The 22,931-nt window shown below is 40.1% G+C and overlaps 2 protein-coding genes across 4 annotated transcripts; both read right to left on the bottom strand.

Annotated features, from left to right (window-relative positions):
- Positions 1 to 222: 222 nt before the first annotated feature.
- Positions 223 to 3,249, bottom strand: LOC117448474 (guanylyl cyclase inhibitory protein). The gene is made up of 4 exons (XM_034085788.2): positions 3,176 to 3,249; positions 1,948 to 2,097; positions 1,457 to 1,562; positions 223 to 983 (listed from the first exon to the last, which is right to left on the bottom strand). Exons 2-4 carry the CDS (start codon positions 2,065 to 2,067, stop codon positions 847 to 849), a joined length of 363 nt encoding a protein of 120 aa, XP_033941679.2. The 5' UTR covers positions 2,068 to 2,097; positions 3,176 to 3,249; the 3' UTR covers positions 223 to 846.
- Positions 3,250 to 4,624: 1,375 nt separating this feature from the next.
- Positions 4,625 to 22,361, bottom strand: bmal2 (basic helix-loop-helix ARNT like 2). Of its 3 annotated transcripts, XM_034084725.2 has the most exons (18): positions 22,343 to 22,361; positions 22,041 to 22,237; positions 16,479 to 16,608; positions 16,316 to 16,375; positions 16,157 to 16,198; positions 15,844 to 16,001; positions 15,304 to 15,383; positions 12,176 to 12,268; positions 11,164 to 11,281; positions 10,937 to 11,086; positions 10,166 to 10,427; positions 9,955 to 10,061; positions 9,359 to 9,509; positions 9,186 to 9,256; positions 8,967 to 9,078; positions 8,774 to 8,858; positions 7,983 to 8,082; positions 4,625 to 7,894 (listed from the first exon to the last, which is right to left on the bottom strand). In XM_034084725.2, exons 2-18 carry the CDS (start codon positions 22,096 to 22,098, stop codon positions 7,746 to 7,748), a joined length of 1,926 nt encoding a protein of 641 aa, XP_033940616.1. In that variant the 5' UTR covers positions 22,099 to 22,237; positions 22,343 to 22,361; the 3' UTR covers positions 4,625 to 7,745. The 3 variants fall into 3 exon arrangements, with proteins under 3 accessions (XP_033940616.1, XP_033940617.1, XP_033940618.1); XM_034084726.2 differs by lacking the exon at positions 22,343 to 22,361 and having other exon boundaries at positions 16,479 to 16,605; positions 22,041 to 22,254; XM_034084727.2 differs by lacking the exons at positions 22,041 to 22,237; positions 22,343 to 22,361 and adding an exon at positions 21,464 to 21,985 and having other exon boundaries at positions 16,479 to 16,605.
- Between the last annotated feature and the right edge of the window lie 570 nt (positions 22,362 to 22,931).

Below are 22,931 nucleotides of genomic sequence, written 5' to 3'. Positions count from 1 at the left end.
TTCCACGTTGTGCTTAACATTTAATGCAGCATTCCTCAAAGTCTGGGAGCTGTTCAGAAACAAGCACAGGCGACATCGAGCGGTCTAGAAGTGTCAGTGGTGGAAGTAGCATCCACTATCCACAATGTAGTCATACTACTGTGAAAAACAGTCCAATACAAATACACGTTATGAGTTCAATTGTTTTATTTAAATAGAAGTACAGACACATTTACAGCAGTATTACCTCATATACAGAACATTTGAAATACCCTTTGTTGTTACATATTATATCATTTGATTACATTATTGTCACGTTGTGTTGTAGCTGATCAAGATGAAGATGTTTCAACAACTTTTTATTTTAAAGACACTGCATACATTTTTGTATACACTAATATGTTTTGTGAGTAAATTATTTGTCTGCAAAGTAATTCAAAGTACAATATCTGCATCTAAAATTAAGTGGAAATAAATAATTAAATGACATTAAATGGAAATCCTGGATAATTGCAAAGGTATGCAGGGCAGGTGTTACATTGTACTAGGCAGTCAAGGTAAAACAAGAGTTGTTGTAGACATTACAATATGTTTACATGAAACTGATTAAAGGGTTTATAATGGAAGTTTAATAAAAAATTATGAGTAACAACAAAAATGTCGTTGTTTTATGATAGCCATACTATTTAATATAGATAGAAAACAAGGCAAATATGAATGCTTTTAATATCATCTCAAGGTAATAAGTCAAGAGCTACATGTTTTAGTGCTTTTCCAGATCTACGGTGTCACAGGGAATGGAAGCTGGGTACACAAACATCGACATCGGTTAATTTCTTTGCTTCCAGTAAATATAAACCATACGGGTCAACCATGGGTCCCCAAAGCAGGGTCCTTTCCCGGGGGCCGCTCCACCCTCACAGTGTTGGGGTCACATTCCAGCATCTCCCTCATCCAATCATCATCCAGCGCTCCCTCTATGAACTCCTCCAGACTGATGACAGCTAAAGACATAATAGGGACAGACTCTTTTTAATATCATTTAGTTCTACACACTCCTTAATTCATGCCTGCAAGGGTTGTTACAAGAGAGCAAGAGCATGTTAATTAACTACTGTCAATATCATTTTGGAACATAAAATTATAATTGTATACCTAAATAAACCACATAGGAAGAATATTAGTTGTCTATGTTTTTTTTTCAATTTAAGTGTTATATGGACAACATTTACAACTCAAACTTCAGCAAAATATGTTGAACTCATCATGTTTAGTAGATTTACATTTAACATGTGGACATTTCAAATGCTACAGTTTTTATTATTTTATGCATTACCTCAGTTCTACTCGGTTCATAACCTTTGAAAAAGGCAATTTGAGCTATTTTTTTAATGGAATTAAACAAATTCCATGGAATTTGTTTAAAAATGTACATATGCACTCTTTAAAAACATATATGCAAAAATAATATCCTTACCATTATTGTCTTTATCTAATCGCAGGAATATCCTGTTGGTACATTCTTCAGCTGTAAGTGGGTTGGGTTTGGTTAAATCAGCTGCTACCCCCATCTTATTCACAGCCTGTGAACAAATGAAAACACACTGCACTGAAAGATGATGGGGTATCATCTCAATCTCATGATACATGACAAACAGTGTGACACCAAGAAACACACACTCTCTCTCTCTCTCTCTCTCTCCTTCCTCTCTCCTCCTCTCTTCCTCTCTCCTCGCTCTCTCTCTCTCTCCTCTCTCCCCGCTCCTCTCTCTCTCTCTTCTCTCTCTCTCTCTCTCTCTCTCACACACACACACACACACACACACACACATCAGCACACACACCGACACACAGCACACACACACACACACCCCACACACACACACACACACACACACCCCACACACACACACACACACACACACACACACACACACACACACACACACACCACACACACACACACACCTGCATAATCTCCCGCATCTCCTCCCGAGTGATGGCTCCATCTCTGTCTTTGTCATAGAGCTTAAACGACCACCGCAGCTTTTCCACAGCAGAGCCTTCAACCAGCATGCTGATGGCCATGACGTACTCCCTGAAATCCACCACCCCGTCCTGAAGAGAAGCACTTTCATTATCATCTTGTATTGTTATTAACTCCTAATTATTTTCAACATTATAAAGTGTTCAGGGTTGCATTATCAAAAAATCTGGCCATCATTTTGTTCTCAACTAATCAATTAATTGTTCAATCAATACATGTATAGAGAAAAAATGTCTTATGTGACATGTGAAATATAGATCTAAAAACCACCTCAGTATTAGCACTTAAAAAGGTATGGCTTATTTAAAGTTGAGGTACCCAAGGATACTGTCTTTTAAAGTTTGTAACTTAATGGTTGTATGCACTTAGAGTAAGTTGCGTTGGACACATTTTCAGTTAAATGGGTACCACTTTACAATAAGACAACCCTTATAAAGGATTCATAAAGGGTTTATAATTAGGTTATGAATTAGGTTGTAAACACTTTATCAATCATTAAGAACCATTTATAAACCAGTTCTAACATAGTTTTCATACATCAACACAGGCTCTCTATTTGGCAAGATGAAGAATCAACGAGAATCAACTCACTGAGCAACAGATACCAAGGATGCTGGCTGATGAAGAAGACGAAGTAAGCTAGGTAGCCAATATAAGACTTAGCAGTACAGATACATGTGGGCTCACTATTTGGCAACCGGTCACAGTTGCCCTGTTTATCTCATGTAAAAGCTTGTTAATGATTTATAAAGGGTTCACAACCTAATTAATAAACAAATTAAAAAACTATTCGTAAACCCTTTATAAGGGTAGTCTTATTGTAAAGTGGTACCGTTAAAGGTAATGTTACATTTCTTTGGATTTGTCAGTAAAAAAACGAATATATAGTTCAATATAGGAAATCTCCAAATAGCAAGAGGCTGAAAACAGCATATTTCTTTAATGAATAATTACTTATATATTTAATTAGTTAATGGATTAATTAATTAGTTGACTAAGACTTGTTGTAGCCCAAGATATATTTGTTTGATTTATAAATTACAATCATCTTGTGAAGTAGGAAAACTATCCCTCCAGACTTGAGATTCAAAGATTCCATTTTAAGACTAGTGAGATATTTAGCATAAAGTCATAGAATAATTTTCCTACCTCATTATTGTCCAATGTGCGAAATATCTGTTCTGCATACTCAGCTGACTCACTGCCCCCTGTTCCATTGCAGAAATGCTTTTGAAACTCATGAAGAGTGATTAGCCCACTTGGACATTCAATAATAAACTTCCTATCAGAAAAACAAAGAAACAAATGTTTTTTAAAGGAAATAATGTCAGTTATTGTATTACACAAGAAAACACAGAGACAGTCTGGGTGAGGGTCAGATCTGTAGCAGGAGAAACATGTCCTTTAAATTCAGAATTAAGAGAATTAAGGTCAACCTATCCCTAAGCTTGCTTACACCTAGGGACAGTTCTTAGGTAATTTAATTAGGCCAAATGATTTTGAACCACTTTACTATAACATGGCAAAGTAAAGCTAAGCAGCAGTGTATCGTCATGGAAATAAAGAAGGGCTAGAAACACAATTCCACAGGAAGTACAGAACAAAATAAAGTTACAAAAGGGCACGTAGATACAATTTAAGATGGACAATTACATTTTCTCTTAAACAATAGCATTCTACAAAACAATTATAATTGTTTTGAATTAGGGTATTTTCATGGTCATATCCATTACATAAAACCCTCAAGCTGCATCCATACAGTTGAAGCTATGCATGTACATTATAAAGTCAAGTGAAAATATTACCTGTACCATTCGTGCAGCTCCATCACATAAGACCCGCCTCTCCTACAAGGCAGGGTCGCAGCCTGGCCCATTCTGTGAAGGAGCAACAGCTCTGCATTCACTACTCACTTTATACACACACAACAAATCCCAGTTTATGCCGTGTTTTCTTAAGTGCTCCAGCCACCGCCTTATCACATTTGACAAATTACTCAAAGCCAATCTCCTTAGGGGGGAGGAGGGAGGGGCGGGAAACGTGGGTTCAGTATTAAGTACATGTAATTAAATTACCTATAAAGCTGGTAGCTGCGTCACAATCAGCTCACTGAAGACAGAAACATGGGAGAAAAAGTGTTAAAGCCTAATTACATGTTTGAATTCAGTGTGGCTGTTTAGTGTAGATATATACCCGAGCTTCCTGTTGAGGGTTTAGTAAACTAATATTTATTAACATGACAATGGGAAGACAGCCCAGACATGATGATAGTAGCAGCAATGGACAATAGAGTAAGTGCTTCCACTGGGGCCCAAACATCAATCAAGAAGGAACTCATAAAGTGGCAAGAAGTTGTACAACGAGTCAGTGACAATCTCCCAGAAGCACAATACAGGCTACGGGTTAATGTTCTTCCTCCTGCGCAGTGACGCTGTGTCACCACTACGTCTTCATTTCCCAGGTCTTATGACGCAACACATTTCCAAAAAAAAAAAACGGATACAAAGGCGGCATGCAAGAAATCACAAAGCAGGGCAAGAAATCAAAACATAATGTTCACTTACACAATCTGTGAATTTCAAAAGAAGACAAACGCAAAACATGTGACCACTCAGCAGGTTTATCACTCAGTCACCACCAAACAAGCTGAAGTGCAGCTTTCTAGGGAGATTACAGCCACAACAAGAGATAGAAAAACATAATACAAATTGGACTTCTTGCCTTTGAAAACGATTCTGTAGCTCTGATTGTTTGGTTAGATATGGGAGACATTCTCCTGTTTTAAGCAAGCTTTCGCTTCAATCATGATGTGCGCAGTGTGCTTCAAGTCAAACCAATGGTTCAGAGGCTGCCAGGTTGTCTGAGCAGTGAGCAGACGTGTCCAAAGGCACCTCGCGTTATTCAAGCATCAGAGAGAAAATAGAGTATTCTTCATGGTTCACAACAACCTTTTCAAGATTTCTTACTGGATAGGCTACACCTCAAAAGTCGTCCTCATAGGATGAATATACATTGTGGACCGACACACCAACATGAATGATGGCATGGCCTAAAAGCAACACAGTTCATATGTTCTATACTTGGGAAACACAAACGTTGACTGAACGGTTTACAAATGATAGAGGGTAAGATGCACGTGTTAGAGTTGCAACAATAATTACACAAACATGTCTTACACGCCAAAACAACAGAAAGGGCTGTTTCCAGCCTCTCTTACATGTCCTACTTTTCTTTATTATATATAAACAACTGCATTACTATGGGATTGTTTAGATAAATCTAGCCATTAAAGACATCACCTTGGACTTCAACAAAAATACTAAATATTGTATGGAAAATACTTTAATCTGGGGCGGTTATGGCTAACCTAACCCCAAATTGCTCTAGTGTATAAATTGCTTTGGATAAAGTGTAGGCTAAATATGTAATGTACAAAAAAAAAATGTTTTAATGTCGATTATAAAAATAATCATTAGTTGCAGCTCTAACAGATATACAGTCTAAACACTAATGAAAAATACTTAAATGTATGTATACTGATTTAGCTTTTTTCATTTCACAGCCTATTAGACTCCATCAATGTACAACACTCATAATTATTCAGGTAAAAAGGTTTTTGATAAATGTAACATACAATCAAAAGGGTATCAAATAAGAGTGAGGGAATCGATGTGCCAACAGAAAATATCACTGGATTTGTGTATGTTCAAGTTCTTTTCATAACAGTCAGCAAAACAACACAAGGGCTTACATTTTTTTTTAAACAAGCCAATGCAATAGTTTTCTTTAGCTTACATTGTTTAAAAAATATACCACTGTGAGACAAAACATTTGGCAAAGTTACATATTATGTTCTTTACCTTATGAACCCATTAGGCAATCTAATCTATGGGACACCAACACAGAAATCATCACGATGGCTGTAAAATATTTTTTTTTGTAAAATCCAAAAAACAAAACTCTACATGAGGTAAAATTGCAAAAGGGATCCAAACAACTCGTTCACATTCTCACCAACTATAATATTACACGGCTTTTGGAGACATGCAAGAGTTGGGAGTAAAAATCACACAGGAAAAAAAACAAGTAACATAGCTTAAAACGAATGGAACAATAGCTCTGCATAGAATAATCCCTTAATAATCATTTGCTAGGGCAGCACAATATATTCTTTTCTTTTTTGACGTCACCGCAATGTCAACTTAAAACCATCGCGAAAGACGGTTGATATTGCACTCAGGGATTTCTTTAGTTAGTTGAACGAGTATAAGTAGAACACGTGACTTCAAATAGTAAATATTCTTTTTTCTTTTGGTGTTCAGTTCAATTAAAGAATAATTTCCTGTCATCTTTTCCATTTCAACATGCAATCTGTTGTATTTTAGCAATGTACTGAAAGCAGCAGAAAGGCAGAACAGACTTTAATATCTGTTTATTTAACTCAAGTAATATAGTTATTCAATGTTATCACATATCTTATATTCGAAGTATAGTTGAGTGCCTCTAACAAGCACATACAGTAAAAGTACAGGAGAAAACCAGCTCGAGCTATGGCTTACCTGCAAGATTATAATGCTGATGATCAGAGTCAGAACACAGACGCAGGTGAACCACTACAGACTAATGACTAGAAGAGTATGTAGGAAAGGATTTCAAACATTACTGTTTAAATGTGGCAGCTCTGTTTCTATTACATCCTGAGGTTCAACTTCTACCATCAGACTCAAATATCATATATTTTTTATAATATAATTTGTAATCAACCAACATGTATTGATTAAAAGTCACAGATTTCCAATGGCTTTGCTGCTCACCGTTGCCAACAGCAACTCCTTTGTGTGGCTTTTCACTTATCATGAAGTGATTCTGTAGTGCTCAAAAATCAGTTCATGATTTGTCAACCACCAAAAGTTGCTGCTCTCCAACAAATGAGTGGTTGATAATTGATGGCAATACATGTTAAATGTTTAGAGTTCAGGAAATACAATCCAGGGCTATATTTAATGTATATAGAAGCTTACATACCAAAAAAATAAAAATATTCTTCCTATGCAAACTGTCCCTTTTAAGATATGGCTTGAAGACATGATGTTTGCAAATCTCATACCAAATCCAGGCTGCTGGACTGTTTCCGTGGAGAGTGTTCAGATACTGACAAGAGAAAATCTCTGAGTGGCCCACCGTTAGGTGACTCTCAAAGCTCGAGGTTATGGAAGTGTGGTTTGCCGCGGTACACTGGCTACCTACGGCTAGCATCCTGAGGGGTCAACGAGACAGGACAGGTTGTCTTTCTAGTATTTTCATTAACATACAGAACCCAATCAAATGACAACCTCTAAAAAAAAAAAAATCTAAAAAAATCAGTGCAATCTTGTTTTTGTTTGCATCGTCAAGCCCAACCTTTGTTTAAATGTAGGTGGAGGACAAAATCCCAAGTCATTTTTAATGGTGTTCATGGGTTATTCAGCCTTGTGAGAGGATGACAGTAGATGTGAGGGACAACGTGCGAGGGCAGGCCGCTGTACGGCTTTAGAGGCACATCCTCCTCCTGACGAGAGTCAACAGGTCGATCCCGCTCCTGTTACAGCAGCCACACAAAGACTACACAGCTTATGTGGCAAAACATAACTCAACTAATAAATAAAAAAAGGAATGCCAAGTCTTAAGAGGGAGCATTCAAGTGTTTTTCAGTGTGCTGCGGTGTCACACAGAGCAGGTTCTATAAGGACCAGTGCATCTCTTCAAAGTCCACGGCCTCGCCCAGGTTGGTGTCCGTCTCCAGGAGGCTCATGATGACCGCCATGGCTGCTTCGTCACTGCCAAGGCCCGGTCCAACCACGCTGTCCAAATCCATCTGGGGATTCTCCCCTGGGAAACATTTAAATAGAGGAGAGAATTAAATACAATTCTATAAACAACTTCGAAGGGAATATAACATCAGGATCTGAAATGGTACCCATGAGAGACTCTGCTCCTGAGAATGTAGCTCCTTGAGCATCCTCCTCTGAGCTGGACTTCCCTGCAATCTCCATGTCTGTCGCCTCTCCGTATGGCACCTAGAGACCACAAAAAGAGGGGGAATTATGGCGCCAGCAGCCACATGCAAGTTTGACCTGTGCTGGTTAGAAAGTCGCCATCATTTCCAAGTACATATAGCTATGATTGCATTAGTTTAGGTTTGTTCTACCTTGAAAAAAAATCTTTTGTAAGACATTTTTACTGTCAAACATTTCAACAAAGCTTACGCTGAAAACCAACATGAACTTTGTTGACTAAATGTCTCCTGATCCCATATTTGCAAACATGCATGATTTTATTAATAGTATAAGTAGTAAAAACAGAGGTCTAATAGAGGTCTATGATTTGATTGATGATAGAAATGTTTTACATATCCATACATGGACACTACACACCTGTTAGGATATAAGTCAGTTCAATTACTTAATATTGGTATATGTATCATAAATTACACGGAGCATTTTCGGACAAGAGCTGCAATGATTAGTCGACTTACATTGGCAATATGTTTTTTCTGACTTTGACAAACTGGGATGGACATCTTACATTTTTTTTAAATGTTTCCTGAAATGTTATAGATCGAACCGTTTTGAAAATAATTGGGAGCTTAGTTGATCATTAAAATAATAGATGAGCCACCGTTTTAGACTCGGGCTGAAAATGTTCAGGCATTTTTATGACTGGGACAAATGCACCAATGATCACATATTTGAATGTTCAATAACTTACATTGTTGCCGATTTGATTGTGGGGACATTTATCTTGGGATAGACTGAAAGGGCTGACGCTGCCGCTGGAAGGTGAAGAGTTCATCCTAAACCAACACAGATAAAGATATATTTTTAACTGCACAAAGTAACAACAAAAACTGCAGTTCGAGATTAGAAAGATGCTGGCTGAATCGCATTTACACATCTCTCACCTGTTGGAATCCAGCAGCTCGTTGGCGATCTGGGTCCCGATGCTTCCAGCATAAATCATAGCTCCAGGTGTGGTGGAGATGCCTGGTATAACTGGAAGGGACTTCTTGCCATCTTGTAAAAAAAAAAAAAAAAAGGTTAAAAATGAAATAAACAGAACACAATTTGTATTGTTCAAAGCTAACAATCAGATAAAATCCTTAAATACTTTTTTTACCGACCTTCAGAAGACTTGGAAGTGCTTGACTGTTCAGCCTTGTTTCCTAACCGACAGGTTCGACTGTTATCACACCTAGTTGTTGCAAAAAAAGATGGAGCGTTGATTAATATACTGCATATCTGTCTCAGGTAATATATCTAGGTAATGCATGGAGGGACTGAAGTGTATACTCACGATATAACTGTGTTTGTTGACACTAAGTATTCCACTTCTTTGGTCCAGGGATTTACAAAACTAAACCACTGACTTTGCAGAGTGACAAAAGAGCCACTTTTTGTTTTGAATTTATAGCAGTTTGTCTCTATTTTTTCTTTACTGCGCAGCACTGTGAAAAAAAACCAAAGGTAGGATGAGTTACAGGCTGAACAGGAAAAGAAACATCAGTATGATCTGCTCGATGCAGATACCACCTTAAACACAGGAAAAGCGTATAGAAATAGGAGCAATGCATCACAATTTTGCCACAAACTGGAATCAGATTAACAGAAATGTAAAAAAGATTGACCTTTACATCAACACTGGAGATGTATTGTATTTAAAAAATGTAATGTAACTAGAGTGCTGCAGGAATACATTTGTTAGGTAGATTACTTTGGATTTTGGATTATGGATTATAGCAGAAAATAAGATCCAAACTCATTTTGTGATTTTAGAATTAATTCCTGCATTGACCTACATAGTTAAAGATTGTTCATCATCAAATAATAATAATGCATCTGAGACAATTGGAAAAAAGTAAACGTTTGAGGTCACAGAAAAATGTAATTTGCCTTTTCGGTGTCTGTCAGCTAAATGCGGTAAGTCGTCTTGGTGGAAGTACTCGTAGCATGATGTCCCGAGCAGTTCTTGGGGAAGATAACCAAGAATGGTGGTCGCTCTGCAGAAGAAGAATGAAAAGTAAAGTGTTATTTAAGACATCTTCTGTATTGTTAAAAAGTATGCAATAAACTGTAGACATTTTTTTTTATTATTCAACTCCACCTTTGATCGACAAAGGTGAATTTGCCATCCATGGCGTAGCGTGTGATGAACTCTGTGGGTTTAATTCTGACTTCTCCATTAACCTGGGTAGAGGAGTGGGAGTGGACACGTCCCACCGCCACCAGGCAGCTGAAGTGGGAGCTGTCCTGCTTGTCTGCCTCGCCCTCGCCCTCCCCCTCGCCCTCCCCCTCTGCTCCCAACTGAGTGGTGGGCCAGCTGCGCATGTAGCCTGTACAGTGGACCGTGCAGTACTTCTGGGACTCTGGAGTACACAAAGACACAAATCACAATATGCAAAATATAAATAAACTGTGTAACTTGACCCCAAGTCTGACATTGTGGCCACCACATTAGAGAAAATCCAGACAACTGGGACACTCCAAGCCATAGTATGAGTACTACAGTATATTGTTGGTAAGAAAAATTTCTCATAACATGATCACCTATATCGCTGTGAGGTCAAATGTTTGTGAAACTTACGCTTGTATTATGAAACGTGATAAATGGAGAACTATGGCTCATTTACTGGGAAGCAGTCACATTTTGGACCTAAATTGCACAGTCATTTCACACAGAATCTTTGCTTTATGTTTTCCCTTCAACTCTGCCTGACAGTTTGAGAAACTGCAGTTTACACAAATACTTTTGGTGAATGGAAGCCTTCCTGATAAATTAAATATTAGCTGTTACACAGGGACCCAGATACATTTAAATCCTGAATGTACAAATGTGATTTGATAAATAAACCAAACCACTGAATCGTTTCCCAACCTTTCTTTTTGGAGGTGCTGGCCTGGAATTCCTTCTCCTCTACTTTGACACAAATCTTGTTTATCTTCATGCGACAGAAGAAGGAGCGGCGTGCGCCCGTACACAGCCGCGCCGCACCCACGGGGAGGTCAGCCTGGACCTGCAGACCGGCTGGAGACATGACAGGAGGGTTAAAGGTGATCTCTCCCTCTCTCGCACACACAAGGAAAGATACAAAAATGCTTTACTTTTAGCATCTATTAGCCGTTCACGAGGGAATAATTCAGAGGCTGACAGCTGCTCCTTCACTTTCCCCATGTCCTTTGGGTGAATGTAATCAAACAGGCTCTGTCCAATCAGCTCCGCCTGTAGGAAGAGCAAACAGCTGATCAACCCGCCCTCAATACCATGTCTATACTGATAACGACAAACAATGTCCCCGGAACACACCAGGTAGCGCGTGGAGCAAAGATCAAGCATTTTAAGATTTTAGCAGCAACAAGGGCAACAATTAAAAACAAAAATAATAAAAAAGCCAAAACATTTTATTTTTCATTATCTGGCAGTCACAGTTGTCTGTTCAGAATGACTTTTCAGCAAGCATTTTGAACTGTAATTTGGCTTTTTTTGGGAATATATATAAAGATCTATCATGATGTAGTATAACAGAGGAAAGTAAGACTAATGTGTTTTGAACCAACAAAAATGAATTCAGTATTTATAAAGTCTAAAAGTTGTGAAATCTGTGCACACAGTTTAAAATGTGATGCTACATATCCACGCTCACGCTGGTGTGTTTTAGTCCATTACCTCTGGTGCCAAGACAATGCAAGCCACCTGGTGTCCGATTGTGGATGTCATGCGAGCATAACATGGTGAAAACAATCAGTCTAAATTAACAATCGGGACGGAAATTAATAATAAAATAAATTAAAAATCAAGAACCGAAATAATTGAACTATTTATCTTAGACTGCACTGTAACTTTTAATGTTTATTTTATTAGCTTTTCTTTTTAATGACTGATTTTAAATGCCATTTTCTTAATGTCTTTCATTTTTTGTTTTTCTTTTAATGTTTCTTTTATTATCTTTTACTGTTTTTAAATGCCTTTGTCTGAATGTCTTTCATTTTTGTAAAGCACCTTGAATTGCCTGGTGCAGAAAGGTGCTATATAAATAAACTTGCCTTGCCTTGGTGTGTCCGTAGTTTCACATGAACAAAGATGCTGAAGATACACTAACAAATGTAAAAGCATTACCCGACTATAATTTAATATCTTCGTGACGGACTCTGAGACGAACACTATTTTCCCACGATCACAGCCCACCACAAACAGGAACCCGTCTGCAGCCTGGACAACAGAGAGGCAAAGGGTGACATATTGTAATGCAATAAGAAAACATTGTAACTTCCTCACAGGATATAGTTACGTTTTAATTAAAAGCTACTGTGCACAACTTGTATGTGTATAGTACACTATGCGTATAATATAAGCATAGTGTACTCAGAGGTTGCTCTAGATTTTTTCGCTGCACGTCATTTTGCCGGACAGGATCGTAACATTTTCGTCAAAATTCAGTATTACCCGTCGACCTTTACACTCTGGGGGGGGGAGAGAGAGAGAGAACTGTCAACCGGGGGGGGGGGGGGGGGGGGAGAGAAGCGGTGAACGTGACCTCTGTGACCTCTGAGTGTACTATATACATTTTACACAAGTCTTGTTTCTGTCCCTTTAGGAGATTGGTATATTACGGTGGCCCTGAAGTGCAAGACACCACAGCATTTCACAAAACGCCACAGCATTTGAGAAAACGCCACAGCATTTGAGAAAACGCCACAGCATCTCACGAAAACGCCACAGCATTTCCGAAAACGCCACAGCATTTCCGAAAACGCCACAGCATTTCCGAAAACGCCACAGCATTTCCGAAAACGCCACAGCATTTCCGAAAACGCCACAGCATTTCCGAAAACGCCACAGCATTTCCGAAAACGCCACAGCATTTCCGAAAACGCCACAGCATTTCCGAAAACGCCACAGCATTTCCGAAAACGCCACAGCATTTCCGAAAACGCCACAGCATTTCCGAAAACGCCACAGCATTTCCGAAAACGCCACAGCATTTCCGAAAACGCCACAGCATTTCCGAAAACGCCACAGCATTTCCGAAAACGCCACAGCATTTCCGAAAACGCCACAGCATCTCACGAAAACGCCACAGCATCTCACAAAATCGCCACAGCGTTTCAGAAAACGCTACAGCATTTCAGAAAACGCTACAGCATTTCAGAAAACGCTACAGCATTTCACAAAACGCCACAGCATTTCAGAAAACGCCGCAGCATTTCAGAAAACGCCGCAGCGTTTCACAAAACGCAACAGCATTTCACATTGGACGGAAAGGGTATTCCTTTAGGGAGAACACTTCTTGTTTGTGATTGGACAGAGCCAGCCAGAGAAGCACTGCTGTAATTGGTTGTGTTTGCTGCCAGTCAAGAAATGGCGCTCCGTGATTGGTCAGCACCTGACAGCGCAATATGTCCTAACACATCAGCTGTTAGCACACACTCAGAGCTCACAGCTCCTCATATCTGTTCAGAAACTGGACACAAGTTAAACATGTACAAACCACAGACTGTCTATGTCATGGTGAATACAGTCGTTGCTTTATTTATGTCTGTATGACGTTTTTGTGAGTGTGGACCAAGCGGCAAACTCTGGGGAAGAGCCAGGACGCTAATACGGAAGTGTCTCAAACTGCAGTTCATCTAGTGGCCAGTAGGAGCAGGCTGCAGAAGGGAGCAATTTCCATAGACCCCCCATGTTAAAATGCCCAACTTTACAGCAGAAATAAACATGTTTACATCGTGGTTCAAAAAACCATATTCTCTGTATAGTTAGATCCCCCCTTCATGAATATTGGGGGGGTGAATTTGTTCTCAACTCATCTGTTTAATTAATATTAAGCCTTAAAGCTTTTGCATAAATTAGGGCGTGGTCACTTTGATGGACATGTACATGCCTCACTGTCAGCTAACAGCAACTTGTCCACTCTGCTAGGCTACAACCATAGAGGCTACAACGTTAGTTAGTTAGTCATAGTACTGTACTTGACCCTTTAGCTTTAGCCGTGTTCGTGGTGATTGTGCCTTTTAGGGAATATTGTTACAAATACCAGACAATTAAAATGTTGTGCTGTGCGCTTGAATGTACTAACAGAACTTCCAAGAACTCTAAAATGATAATATTATACATGTTAACCCCGTTCGCAGGTGTTTGTGTGCTTGGTAGCTTAGCTTGCTACTTATTAGCCAGCTAAGGACGTAACCCTTTATACATTTTAATTTATGATTCAGCCTTGGGTAAGACTTTTATAGTCTATGGCTATGACGCCCATAATGCTAAACGGGAGCAAATGTTAATAGGGGACCCAATTATCCCAGTGGTGGCCGCCAGAGCTAACGGAGCCGCAGTGGGCTAGCTCCAGCCGGCGTCCCGGAGCTAGCCCACTGCGGCTCTGTTAGGTCCGGGCGGTGGAGTCAGTCTTTTCTTAACGTGTGAATGACAAGCATTAAGAATAACAAAATATAGCTAATTCTCTTGCAGATTGTCTCATTTGATTATGAATGTAACGTTTATACAGGGGAACTACACTGTTAGTAGTAACTTGGTATACATGTATTTCATGTTAGCTTAGCTTCTTAGCCTGAGCTAGCTCTGTTTACTTCCAGTTCGGAGGCAGGATTAGACTCTGACATCACAGTCGAGCCGTTAGTGGCCGACTCCGCCTACCAAGGGCTTCTCTGCAACTCTGCAGAATCCTATGGGTGAAGTCACGGACACTACGTCCATTTATATATACAGTCTATGGTGTGGACGGAGCAGCTACAGGTTAGTTTAGCCTGATCGATCCGATTCCATTCAGAAAACACGCATTTTAAAAGCTTTTCAGCTGCCGTTTTGTCTGCAGACTTGTCAAAGCATAAATTCATGGTTTTTATTAACCGGTATCAGTATGTAGTTACTTCGGCATGACTTTGAAACGTGTATTACAATTAAATCACAGTAAAATATGTTCTTTTTGTTGTAGTTGGTATCTCCAACTACAACAACTGCCCCGCCCCCTCTCCAGCGCATCTTGTTTGAATGACAGGAGCAAACACAGCTGAGAGCCGCAGTGAAACTCGAGCGATTAGAGTGATGCGAATATTGGGTAGTCTACCATGGTATTTACATGGAGATAAGCCCCTTAAAAACCATGAATTAAAGCATTAATTCATGGTTTTTTCGCATCGCTCTAATCGCTCGAGTTTCACTATCGGAATCGGTATCTAAAGATTGAGAAGGTAAAAGATTAGCTCCTCACGTGAGAATGGTTTGTTTACCTTTAGGATAAGGTGTTTGAGTTCATCGTTGGGAAGGAATGAGGGTTTGTAGTTGGCTTCAGAAAAAGAACTTGATGAACCTGAAAATAAAGACAAAGATGTTTCAATGCCACTCCATCAGTAACAACAAGTACTCACCAATTGAACTGGTCAGATCTAGGAACATGATCAAATTGCCAACTAGAACTACTGCCCTACATTTCTACAGTATGTCTCTGGCAAACAGACATTCCTTTTCTATTAGACATTTGTGTGTAATTGTCATAATTAGCATTAATTGTTCGTTAGGTCACAGTGACTTAGAACTTCAACCACAAAAATATAATCTGTTCTCTGATCTGATCTCTTTAAATTCCACCTTCAAATAATGTACTTTACAAACTAAACTGTTAGTTTTTCTTACAACCTGACTAATTGTGTGATGCTTATCTCTTGCTATAAATGATGGGCTAAAGAAAATAAAGCCCAAATTGCAATAAACCATGAATCAAGTAAATGCTAAATCGGTGATATCAGGTTGGATTATCTTTAACATGTTACCTTTGAGAGATTTAAGGTGCTGCACGGCCATTCTGAGTACAGTGAGTTTGTCCATCTTACGGGACATGGGGTTACACGTAGGGATCATGGCTGATAGTTTGTCAATGAGATTGTTCATTTTGTCCCTTCTCCTCTTCTCAATTTGGCTGTGTGGTTCCCTGTAGAGACATTAAAGGAGAAACAATCAAGCTGCTTCAAATTAGTTTTGTCCTTTTACTGAAGCATATTCTTAAATGTGACAAATATTATTACAAGATTGGCTATAAAATTACAAACAAATATTATCAATGTGGTGGCGTCAAATATAACCAACCTGAAGCATTTCATTTTGACATGTTGGTCCTCACCATCTGACCTGTAGAGCGAAAAAACACAATTTGAAATATTTTTACGCCAAGCAATAACAAGCACATGCAGAACAGCACAAAATAAACAGATGAGCTCTGAGAATTGTTAATTAAGCAAACAGCACCCATTGTGGCTCTCGTCCATATCTTCAATGTCCATATCCATGGAGGCAGATTTTGTATCCCTAGGAAGAAAATTCATGACTATCAATAGTAACTAGCAACAATTTAGGTCACTGGATTTAAGAGATTTTCTGTAAGCCATATTAAAGCAATCACACTACTGACTGGTTGTCCACGCTGCTCTTACGCTTCCGGGGCATCTCCATGGTTACGGACATGCCAGCAGCTGAGGCCGGGGTCATCGGGCTGGGCAAGGACACAGAACCACTCTGTTTGTCCTCAACCAGCACATCTGCTGAAACACATCAACACAATGAGATGTAATTGTTCATAAGGAGGGGGTTCATTGCATATTAGGGGTGTAACGGTACACGTACCGAAATTATTGGGTACGGGCCCTTCGGTTCGGTACAGGTGAGTACCGAAGTGTACCGAACGAATATAACGTTAAAAATTGAGAACGTGAACAACTTTTTGGAAGTAATCTCAGGTGCTGCGTCGCAGCATTCAGAGTAATTTGCTCACATTGGGTTCAACGCGTCATAGAGCGAGCAGGTCATTTCATTGGATGAGAGGCATACTATGAGAGCTGGTCAGAGGGATGCGTTCGAATGTAGTCAGTAATTTGAGGAACTGTCGAAAATGAATGGCGAACGCAGATAAAGTTGAGCTCGAAAATCCTCCAGCATCATTGAAGTCTCCGGTTTGGGAACATTTTGGTTTCACAGTTACGTACAAGGATGACGGACAAAGACAGGTGGACCGAACCAAAGCTGTTTGTCGGCATTGTTCAACTAAAATTGGTTACGCGGCTGGCAATACATCAAACTTGCACACTCATTTGAAAAGGCATCACCCGAAAGTGAATATCACCGGTACCAAAAGAAAAAAGACTGAAGTGCAAACCCAACTCCCACTAGCATGTAAGCCTCCACCACTCGCAGAGTTCAGACCGAGCCAAAGCTATTACAAACGCCAAATATCCTTATGTTGCCATGTTAGCAAAGCGCTACCTGGCTGTATCTGCTACCTCTGTCCCTAGGGAGAGGGTGTTCTCCACAGCAGGAGACATTGCTAGTGCCAGCTGATCTGCCCTTTCGGCAAGCAATGTGGACAAGTTCATCTTTCTTTAAAAAAAACCTGAAAATACAATGACAAGCAAGTCCTAATGTCAAACTGGCTGCTTAGGTGCTAGTACAGTACAGTTCAAATACAGATAATTTCAGTTCATCGAAATGCTGCACCTTAATGTTCATTTTATTATATTTATTTGAGTGAATATTCACAGTTTAATAATAATTAAAAACCCAAAACTAATTTATGTTTTGTGAGTACTAGTACAGTAAAGTTCAAATACAGATTATTTTAGTTCATCGAAATGCTGCACCTTAATGTTTATTTTATTATATTTTGTATTTATTTGAGTGAATACATTATTCACAGTTTAATAATAAAATATATATATATGTTTTGTTTTGTGAAAAAAAATTCTGCTGTACCGAAAACGTACCGAAACCAAAAAACCGAGGTACGTACTGAACCGAAATGTTTGTGAACCGTTACACCCCTATTGCATATCACACTATAAATCTGTCAGATTGCACTTTCTCTGATGTAAGCGATAAAGAGTCAAACAGATGCATTGTCATATCCAGAGCTCGCCCAAATAGGATCACAATGTTCTTATTAAGAGCTCACAAACAGCCTTGTTGAGCAGTGACTCAGACCATTTTTGATTTGTAGTACTGATACCGTCCACTAGACTCCTAGTTACGTCGCGAGCTGCGTACATGATTTCGTTCGGCAGCCAAATACTGCGAAATAATCTGTGACGCGTTTGTGTGTATTGTGTTTGTTTCCCGGGGAAACACTCACAAGAAACACCGGCTGTTGTTATGCCTGCTGTGCCGTTAAGTTGCCGCTTGTAATATGCATTTACAAGTTATATTTATCATCTGAATTTGGCAAAACAAGTTTAATATTCTAAGACATTGTTTATTTGAAATCAGATGAAAACAAACTGTCACGGACCCTGCCGTGTTATCTATGATTACTATACGCTTTTCATTCATAATTTCAGCAGGAGGGAGGGGGAGCGGCGCTGAGGAACTGAGGTTACCTACTGTAACCCCAGCTTCTATGAGTATTGGCGTAGCCTTCTAAGGCTATCGCTATTGGGTAATCCCCCTGCGCAGCACTGAAACACTTGTAGTCCACGCCCACTATCAAGGTGGGCCCCACCCTCGGGCTTCCTTCCGGTATCAATAGGAAGGAGGCCCGACAATCTGCTCCCATACAAAATAACTTCTCTTCAGCTATTCGTAGAGCCAGTGGGGCCCAGCACTTAGAGGGCTACGCCATTTACTCATAGAAGCTGGGGTTACAGTAGGTAACCTCAGTTCTACTTCGTATATGGCTTCGCCCTCTCAGGCTATCGCTATTGGGTTAAGGTCTAAGCATGATGTAGTCTGCGCCCCACTGGGTCCTCCCGGTACTAGAAGCACAGACACACCTGCTCAATAACACCCCCTGCCTGTTGTGCCATGCGTAATGGCGCATCACCGTCCCTGGAACATAGCAAAACATGCCTATCTTCCCTGACGGGGTGAAGGCTTGAAACAATACATACCAGCCGCTGTGAGAAAGTAGAGACGAAGGTCCCACCTTGTCCAGCGATCATAGAGGGGGAACAGCAGCTCTCTGCGTGTCAGACAGGTAGGAGAGCGCCCAGCTGGATCCCTGACATCACTCACTCTGACCAGGCACTCCGTACAAAATGTGTCAGAGGAAAAAGGAACATCCCTCCTATAAGAGGGGAAAAGGGCCGCTCTCCGCGTGCCGAGAGGCAGGAGAGCGGCGCACAGCTGGATCCCTGACGTCACTCACTCTGACAAGACACTCAGTACCGGGTGTGTCAGAGAGGAATGGGAGACATCCCTCAAATAAAAATGAATAACTGAACAGGGGGAAGACCAAGATGCAGCAGTGCAAATATCTTCCACTGACATTCCTCCACGTGCAAAGCCGTGGAGGAGGAAATTCCTCTGGTGGAGTGCGCATTGATGTTCTCCGGGGGCTCCACCCCAGAGGAGACATATGCCTGTGACACAGCCAGTGTGACAGCCGTTGTGCAGACAGAGGTTGCCCGATCGAGCGCTCCCTATAGTGCACAAACAGGCGCTGAGAACGGCGCCAGGCCGCCGTGTGCGCCACATAGCACGACAGCGCTTCTTCCTCCGATTTGTGAGGAGGCGGAAAAAACCCATCCAGGGTGATCACTCTTGACCTGAAGGAGCTTGTGATGACCTTTGGCATAAAGGCTGGGTTAGGGCGTAACACAGCCGAACTGCCATCCCCTTGGATCCGGAGGCATGACGGAGCCACATAGAGAGCAGACAAATCACTCACCCTTTTTGCTGATGTTAGAGCCAAAAGTAGTACTACTTTGGCTGATAACATTTTAAGGGGAACCTGCTCTAAAGGTTCAAATGGGGCTTTGCTTAGTGCTTGTAACACCAAAGCCAAATCCCACTGAGGCACCAGTGCGCGTGATACCGGTCTGAGTCTTCGTACTCCTCGCAGAAAACGTTTCGTCAGGGGGTGACTGAACAACGTCCCTGCTCCGAAACCCACGTGACAAGATGATATGGCAGCCGCATATACCTTGATTGTGTTGAAAGCCAAATTCCTGTCCAACAACAGCTGGAGGAATGACAGCACGTGAGGCAGGGGGCACGTAATGGGGTCCAGGCTTCTTTCTACACACCAACGCTGGAACGCTGCCCACTTGGCTGGCTAAATGTTTGTTTGCTCGTCTCTAGTCTTAATATCCGTCCTTGCAAGGACAATTTCAGACTTGATCTTGCCATTAAGTATTGTGGCATACCGTGTGTCATATGTCCATCTCAAAGTTGCACAGTAACAGCATCACGAGAATCTGATGATAGGATTACTATCCATAATTTGTATTTACTTAAAATACATGTATTATTGTGTTATTAGAGGCTTGTGTATGTATGTAGCAATAGTGAACATTGTGGAAAAAGGTTTGAGTTAACCTTTGCCATCGTTTTTTACATTAATCAAGTTAATCATACACACACACACACACACACACACACACACACACACACACACACACACAGGGGATATAGCCATTATTATTCCCAACACAAAAGCTTGATTCAATAACATTCAAGTCACCATGAAACACTTATGTTATTGTAAAAACACACATGCTGATTTAATATCACATGACATGGAATCTATTGAAAAGACGTGACTTTTCAATAAAGCCATTGCTCATATTTAATCAAATATTCCCATAAAAACTGAAAAAGCACTAACATCCAATAAAAAGAAGTCCATCCAACTTGTCCAGTGAAGAAAGGCAGTTCAGGGTGAGTTTGGCGGACATTTTAAATTGAATTTTAAACTGAATATTCTTGTGTTTCGGATTGACCAAGATATAAAGACATCACCAATGGACAGTTGGGGAAAGTAACTAAGTACATGTATACAAGAACTGTACTTAAGTACACTTATGAGGTATTTGTACTTGAGTATTTTCATTTTATATTAGTTTACACTTCTACTCCACAAATTGGAAGCCAAGTGTGTACTTTTAACTCCACTACATTTATTTTACAGAAGTATTTACTAGTTGCTTTATAAATTCTGACTCAAAATAATTAAAAATATACTTTTAAAATATGATTATTTGGTATTGATTAATCCATCCAACACTATAGATACACAATTAAAGTCATGAGTGGGTTAAAAGACAATTCATTGTCAGCAATAAGGAAGGTTTTAGTTCAAAAATATTTCACACTTCCAGCTTTAAAATATAATATTTAACTTTGACTTTAAATTGAATATTTATACAATGTGGTATTATACTTTTACTGAAGTAAAGAATCTGAATACTTGTTTGCCCATGGATTAGACAAACAACATTTGTAGAACAATTGATAATGTAAATACTCGTTAGTCGAAGCACAACTGTTTATTTCGACAGAAGAAGGTAAGGTGGTCTTCGACTTCTTGATTTTTGTAATTATAGTGAAAGGGCAGCCAAGTAGATGCTGGACATGTAGAGTAACATTACAGTCACTACGTAAAGACACCATGAAAATGGTACGGCTTACCTTCAGAAACGCTTGCTTGGTCCTGGCTAACATTAGACGGTTAGGCCTGAACAGCAACACACATTAATGCTAGTTTGACACACAGTGACAATAGTTCGGTCGGAAAGCAAAGGCTATTAAAGTGTAAACAAAATGTCTCGACTGTAATGGGCAGTAAAACCGGATAAATTGACGCAGTTGCCGGTAAACAGGCCTAGCTACCGTTGCTAAGCTAACGTTCGGCTTGGCTCGTTTACGTTAACGTTAGCAAACACCACACATACAATATGTTATTAACGATGTCCTTTGTGACAATCCGATGTGTTACGTCAGTCATATTCTGCACATTTCTCTGGCAATATGACAAACAATGTCGTGCAGTGTTAGGTTACATAAATGGCGTAACGTTAGAGGGCGAGCTTGCTCTACTGATCTACTGACCTAGTTTTGAAATAGCGCAAAGTTGCGGTCAGGCGGAGAAACATTGACATAAGAACACCACTGCGCTTCTCTCCTTTCTTACAACCCGTAATGCAGCTCATACTATGAATCACCAAGTGTACAAACTGGTGGATATATTTAGTAGCGTTTCAATTACCTGCCGGTTCGCCTCCCACTCTGTCACCGCCGCCAGCCGCTGCATTCCTGGCCGACATGGCTGGAGCCGGTGCGCGGGGGACTCCAATGCATGGAGGAGGAGGTGGGCTGACTCTCCGGGATGTTGCTGTGGTAACAGGGCGGGGAGTGGGGGGAGCCGAGACGGTGGCACAAGGTTGAACAACTGCCTTGTATTCCCTAAATGAAGAAAAAAGAGTGAGAGGGCGCACCGAGGTAGCTGTATGCTGTGCAATCAGGGCAGAGTAGAGAACCGGAGGGAAACAATTATTCGTCTCCTCCTACCGGCCACCGAAGTCACCGCTGCAGTTTCACGACTCCCCCTGCAGTGCTCCACCCAATGGCCTCTATGTAGAAATATAGGCCAACATTCAGAGGTAAGAAGTAACTAGCTAAGTATACTAACTCAAGTAACTTGAGTACAACTTTGAGCTACTTGTACTTTACTTGAGTATTTCCATGTAGGCCTAATGCTACACTCATACTCCACACGACATTTAAAAGAGAAAGATTGTATTTTTTCTCCTCTACATTTTATTAAACAGCTTTAGCTACTTTAAACAAAATGCATCTCTAAAAATTATTTCTCCAGTAGACTTACTCTTTAAGTCACAAAGAGTAAGATTATTAAAATATTTTTACAATAAGTAAATCAGAACGTTGGTCTACAACAGTAAAATGCCACTTGATGCAAAAATATGATCTAGAAGTATATTTATATTAACATATAATGGAAAAAATGTCTGCACTATGATTACTTTTTATACATTAAGTACATTTGGCTGATAATACTTTTGTACTGTTAAGTAGGATTTTATATGCAGGACTTTTACTTGTAGTGGAGTTAGACAATAACGTATTGGTACTTTTTCTC

Source organism: Pseudochaenichthys georgianus, chromosome 6, assembly GCF_902827115.2.
Source record: "Pseudochaenichthys georgianus chromosome 6, fPseGeo1.2, whole genome shotgun sequence".
NCBI lineage: Eukaryota > Metazoa > Chordata > Actinopteri > Perciformes > Channichthyidae > Pseudochaenichthys > Pseudochaenichthys georgianus.
The sequence above is the reverse complement of the archived record's forward strand: the minus strand, read 5'-3'. Positions and strand labels throughout refer to the sequence as shown.